This window comes from Vanacampus margaritifer, chromosome 2 (assembly GCF_051991255.1).
Source record: "Vanacampus margaritifer isolate UIUO_Vmar chromosome 2, RoL_Vmar_1.0, whole genome shotgun sequence".
In the NCBI taxonomy this organism is placed as follows: Eukaryota; Metazoa; Chordata; class Actinopteri; order Syngnathiformes; family Syngnathidae; genus Vanacampus; species Vanacampus margaritifer.
This window is the reverse complement of record NC_135433.1, coordinates 2,518,625-2,524,624: the sequence shown is the minus strand read 5'-3', so window position 1 is coordinate 2,524,624 and position 6,000 is coordinate 2,518,625. Positions and strand designations below refer to the sequence as shown.

Here is a 6,000-nt window from a genome sequence, read left to right as displayed (position 1 = left end):
TGTTCAGTGGCTTTTTTTTTTTAAAATCAGCATATTTGTTACGTACAGCTCCATTGTATTTAATTTAAGTACAAATTTATTTGCACTTAATCTTTAAGAACGATGTCTGTTTTAAATATTGCCTCAGATAAATATTTTATATTATTTATTTATGTGCAATACTTTACTTTTTATTGTAATCCTATTGCTCCCCATTATATTTTGGTGCAGTGTTAATGTTAAAACTGCATCATATTACAGTGGTTTATGTCTTCTGAATATAAAAAAAGAAAGAAAAAAAGACAGTAGGCTATACTGTATTTTAATTTGGGTAATTATGATGGTACTTGCAGAGCTAGGGATTAAAAAATATATATATTTTTTTTTTTAATGTGCATGGTACCAGGTGTAAAGAGGGAAAGGTGCATAATAATTAATAATAATAACAATAATAACAATAATAATAATAATAATAATTTTTTTAATAATAATAATAATAATACTTATGATTATCATTATTAATGTTATTATTATTATTAAATCTGAATCTGAATTTTATGGGGAGGTATTTTATATTTGAAATAATAGGAGTCGCTTTTGCAGCCATGCTTACATACTCAACTATACGTTTCTTGACATGCTGTCGTTTTGGAGGAAATGCCCTCCAATTGTGGAATGACCCACGCACGTCTACGTTTCCGCATTCGCGTTTACGTGGAGGAGGAGGAGGAGGAGGAGGAGGAGGCGCGCGTCAGTATCGCGGTCTGACAAACTTGAGGCCAGGAGGGGGAGCCGCGTCCTCGGCTTTCCAGGAGGCACTCCACCAAGGAGCTCTGCCTTCCTCACGCAGAGGACGCTCTCGCATCCTCACGGCCCACTGCTGCCTCCGGAGCCACGGAGACCCTCGGACCTCATCCGGGCGATGCTGCCCACCACGGCCAGAGCAGCAAAGCATCTGGGGCAGAGGCGTCGCGCTGGAAATCGGCCGTCGCGATAGACAAACACCGCGGACGCGACAGCGGGTGATGGTGGCAGCAGCAGCGACCGCAACAGCAGCAGCAGCAAAAGCAGCAGAAGCAGCGGAAGCAGCGGAAGCAGCGGAAGCAGCGTCGCTCCAATTTCCAGCATGAAATGCAACAAAAACGGAGAATGCAGGAGGGACTCGGGCACCGGCAGCCTGCGCTCGATCATCTCCAAGCAGGAGAAGCAGACGGCGAGGGCCGACGACGGAGGCAGCGCCCACAAGCGCGGAGCTTGTAACTCGAGCACCGCCAGCATGGACGGCTCCATCACGCCAGGCGGCTCCCTCGCCGGGGGCCACGCAGGCGAGGGCGCCACCCCCGGAGCCAGCGGCGCGCCCGAGAAAAAGGACCCCAAGGTGTCCTTCTCCAACGCGCCGAGCCGGAAAGCCTCGTCGTCCCTGCACGGGCCGAGCCAGACCCCGCAGCCGAGGAACTCTGTCACTTTCCAGAAGCCGGACGACGGATCCCCGATCGTCCCCGCCGCCGACGATGCGGAAGCCCGCGGCAGCCAGGCCAGCTTCATGCAGCGGCAATTCAGCAGCATGCTGCAGCCGGGGGTCAACAAATTCTCCTTGCGCATGTACGGCAGCCAAAAGGCTGTGGAGCGCGAACAGGAGCGGGTCAAATCGGCCGGGAATTGGATTATCCACCCTTACAGTGATTTCAGGTAAGACACGGTAAGACCCTCGCGGTATGCGCGCGCCCCTCATTGTCCTCTACAACTTCTCAGTGGGAGACCACATGGCTCGACTTCTCAGTCAAGGCGTCCACGCCACGCAGCCACTAAATGCTGCCCAAACAACCTGTTGTCACTCAAATGGACTTCAGAGAGTTGCCGCCGTAAACTAAAAAGACTCGCAGTTTATGTCTTTGTACAGTTAGCGAGTCTGGGATGGCCTGCTAACACGCAGCCACTCTTTGCATTGTTCCGCGCTCGTGTGCGACGCAGACGGCGGGACTGCCAAATGAAACCATTTCAAACATCGAGTTATCCTTTTGTAGGATCGTGCTTTGCGAAAACAAGCTCCTAGGCTAGAGGTTGTGTGCGCGTGCGCGCGCAGTAATGGAATGTCACCTTGAGCCAAAAGCAAGCATGCTCACTGGAGACATATCCGCCAGGATCCTGCATCCTAATCTGTTCACAAGCACTAGAAATAAACGGTGATAACATTTTATTATTATTATTATTTTTAAATGGTGCGATACGCGCGCAGAGAGGACGAGAACTTGATCATTGACCTATCAGAAGCTGAATTGCACCGGGATGGGTCACAGGCAGGGAATGTCTGCGTGGCTTTCAGCACCACTAAGAGCGGACAGCTCCTCGAACCTCCTCCCTCCCTCCCTCCCTCCGCTCGCCATTAACGTCTGGCCCATTTGTATCGCATAACAGAGTCGGTGCACCACTTGTGGGGCTCCAAGTTGAGTTAAACAGAGCTGGAGACCGCAGGCCACCGTAGAAAGACCTCGGCTCCCACGCAGAGACCAACCGCAGCTGCCTTGACTCTCATTGTCATGCTAATGCATGCGCGGTGAAGATCCGAAGTCGAGCGCCATCACCGGGGTGCTTATTACTGTTGCGATGTGCGGCGCAGGAGTCGGAGCTCGTTGCATAAGTGGCAGGGTAGCGAGTGACTCAGCGCTGCACCTGTCCTGCAGACACATGATGCTGTGACGGGGGCCCGAAACTCACGTCACCACGAGAATCAAAGTCATCGGCGTCCTAGTGGACTGCACGCACAACTAGCGTAACAATTAGCTTGAATTTGTGACATTTTCGCAATCACTGTGTAAGTTGCTACCATTGTGCAAAAGTGTTTCCCCAAGTGCGCCAAGGCTGAACCTTGTCTTGAGTTGCAAGCAAAAATCGGAGATAAGAGGGCTGCATGGTGGGAGCAAACTCGATGTTGCCGCTCAAAGTTGAGGTTGACTCTGAAACTAATCATAAAACAAAATGACATGTTGTTTTTAACCAAACCTCTAAGTTTGCTTACAAAAGCCTGCTAGCTAAATGCTAACAAATAATGGGAAATGTCATAGACGGGCTAACAAAACAAAAGTTCTAGACTTTTAAACAACTTCAATTTGAACACAAACGACAAATACAGACAGACAATCTAGCAATACTCACATCGCATGCATGTATTCTTAAAACTCGTATTACTGCAGGTGAGTTGCAAGAGTCACACGGATCTGTATGTAATTGGATAGCTGATAGGCTAAGACGTTTGAAGCCCGGAGGCGGCCATATTGCTCCTCCCAAGAAACGTTTCTCTGACGACGATCTTATACATTTACTGTATCGAAATTGGAGAACATTAAATACAGTACTTTGTAGAAACTGCATGATTTACGATGTTTTTAATTTGTTAAACAAGAGGACTTCAGATATTTCATAACTTGCCTTAAATACATGTATAAATGATACGCTTGCTGATGTATACAGAAGAAAACTTGTATAATTTTTTATTAAAGAATTATACCTGTAATTCAACAAAAGATGCCTCTGCCAAATCTAATATTGGGGTCCAAGAAACTGAGCGATAAAAGAAACATGGGGTCTTCAGCAGCACATACCGTCCACTTGTTAAAAAATAGCGTAATAGAATAATTCACCGAAAAAAAAAAAAAGTGACGCTACGTTGGTTTATGTCACTTTTGTGCATGTCATGAAATCAAATGTATAGCTTGTTGTTGCGGAATTTTTACTAACTGTTTTGATTTCATAGTAAATAAAGCGGGCAGGAACGGGCTGACACGTGACATTCTCGCAAAATCTTTCTAGAGTGAAAAGGCTTCAAAATGGCCGCCCCGATGAGGTAGTAGATGCGAGGATTTAAACATATTTTTTTGGAATACTAAATCTAAAATATAAGAACGTTTTGAAAGTATAAAGCGCATTCATGTGATCCAACACACTTACAAGACATTGAGTATTTTCTATCAATTTGATACTTGAATACTTTTTTCATGTTCTAATATGTTCACAATATCTTTGAAAAGCATGTTTAGATACGTTTATATGTGTTTAAAGCGCGCACGGGTGGGGTAAAACTATAAGAAGATGAATATAGTAAACCCCTCCATGGCAAGGTTATTTTAGTTAACTAAAACTAACGAAATAAGGAAAACTAAAATTTAAAAAACATTTCCGTTAACAAAATAAAATAAAAAACTAAAATGCTTTTAATAAAACGAGAACTAACTGAAACTACATTTTACATTTAGAAAAATAACAAAAAACGAACTATAATTAGAGCGAAAACTCCTTCGTTTTCATCTTTGGTAATTAATTGAATACGAGAGCCTTTATTTCGATATAGACCGGAATAAGGACGTTTGAAAGTGTGTGGAACGGAAGTGATGTCATCTAGCAGCAGCCAATAGAAAAGCCCCAACCAGGGCATCTCAACTGTCTGGAATGCTTTGGAAAACTGATACAGACACACTACACACCCGCACCCGTCGACGGGAACGCGCAATCGACGGGCACAAAGGCGGAAGCTCAAGAAATGGGACGCGGCCCACACCTCGCAAACAGGAAATGGAAACAAAGCTAATGTGTGAAAACCAGGAAGTCCCGCCTCCTCCGTGGCATGTACCCCTTAAGTGAAATTCGCTTTTATAGCATCTACGGCACTTATTTGTGTTTAAGGTCTGTAAAGACACTTTTTAAAATAATGCATTTACAAAATATGTTAAGCAGGAGCAATTAATAAGACAAAAAAAAGTACAAACAGTGTTACAATGTACTGCTATGTTGTTTACAACAAACAAATATATTTTTTCCAAACTAACACACTTAACTTATCTCAAGATATATTACATCAATATATATGACCAAAGATGACAAAATACAGCCGTTGCTTTCTGTAGACCTAAAAAGCTAAAGAAGATTTGTGCTGATCATAAAAATAGGCCTACTTCCTGTTTGCACTCTTCTTCTTTCAAATTTACACAGAGTGTCGCCATCTCATGGCCAATAGTGGAATCACATCCGAAATTGAAACTCCAAATAAACAACAACAACAATGAAATAGTGGGACTGCGAAAATAGAAACTGCGATGGAGTCTACTATGCATTTTTGATCATTTCCCACAGCAAAAAAAAAAGAAAAGAAAGTGTTTTTAATCGGCAAAAATGCTGACATTTTTGCCACTGGTCCCACAAATCCCTGGTGACCACCGTAACTACATCTCAAGTGACTTTTCGTCTCTCCATAGCAACTGTGTGGTCTCATCTGACTCCGTTTTTCTCTGCCCCCCCCCCCCTTTTCCCACACTCAAACCTCATGGCCCGCTCCAGGTTCTACTGGGATTTCACAATGCTGCTGTTTATGGTAGGCAACCTGATCATCATCCCCGTGGGCATCACCTTCTTCAAAGAGGAGACCACCACGCCCTGGATCATCTTCAACGTGGTCTCGGACACTTTCTTCCTCATGGACCTGGTGCTCAACTTCCGCACGGGAATCATCATCGAGGACAACTCGGACATCATTTTGGACCCTGAAACCATTAAGAAAAAGTACCTAAAGACGTGGTTCATCGTGGACTTCATCTCATCCATCCCAGTGGATTACATATTCCTCATAGTGGAGAAAGGGATCGATTCCGAAGTGTACAAGACGGCGCGAGCCCTGAGGATCGTCCGCTTCACCAAGATCCTCAGTCTCCTGCGGCTGTTGAGGCTCTCGAGACTAATACGCTACATACACCAATGGGAAGAGGTAATTGTTTCTAAATGAATATTTTTTTTTTTCACCAGATGAACTTCTGGAAGACAGGTTGAACAAACCGCCAATTTAGCAGATGTCAAAAGGTCACAGATGAGTTGGCTTGCACCCAACGACCTGCTGGCGCCTGCGGGCTCAATATGAATGTTGTCACCTCCCGCCTCATGGCGAGCGCTGCATAATGCCAGCAGGATGTTTCAGCCTTAACAAACTTTGCATTCTAATTACTGTTATTGTCACAAGAACCCCCCCCGCAGCTCCCC

At 44.8% G+C, this 6,000-nt stretch overlaps 1 protein-coding gene and 1 long non-coding RNA gene across 2 annotated transcripts in view; one reads left to right on the top strand and one right to left on the bottom strand.

Annotated features, from left to right (window-relative positions):
• Positions 1–964: 964 nt before the first annotated feature.
• The window catches only part of LOC144043705 (potassium/sodium hyperpolarization-activated cyclic nucleotide-gated channel 2), a 50,226-nt gene continuing 45,190 nt past the window's right edge, over positions 965–6,000 (top strand). Inside the window, exons 1-2 of the mRNA XM_077557615.1 lie at positions 965–1,668; positions 5,308–5,731. Of these exons, the coding sequence (XP_077413741.1) occupies positions 1,106–1,668; positions 5,308–5,731 (987 nt within the window). The 5' untranslated portion in view covers positions 965–1,105. The remainder of the gene's footprint in view (positions 1,669–5,307; positions 5,732–6,000) is intronic.
• Positions 5,310–6,000, bottom strand: part of LOC144043707 (uncharacterized) — a 63,543-nt gene continuing 62,852 nt past the window's right edge. Inside the window, exon 4 of the long non-coding RNA XR_013291150.1 lies at positions 5,310–5,510. This is a non-coding gene — a long non-coding RNA (uncharacterized LOC144043707). The remainder of the gene's footprint in view (positions 5,511–6,000) is intronic.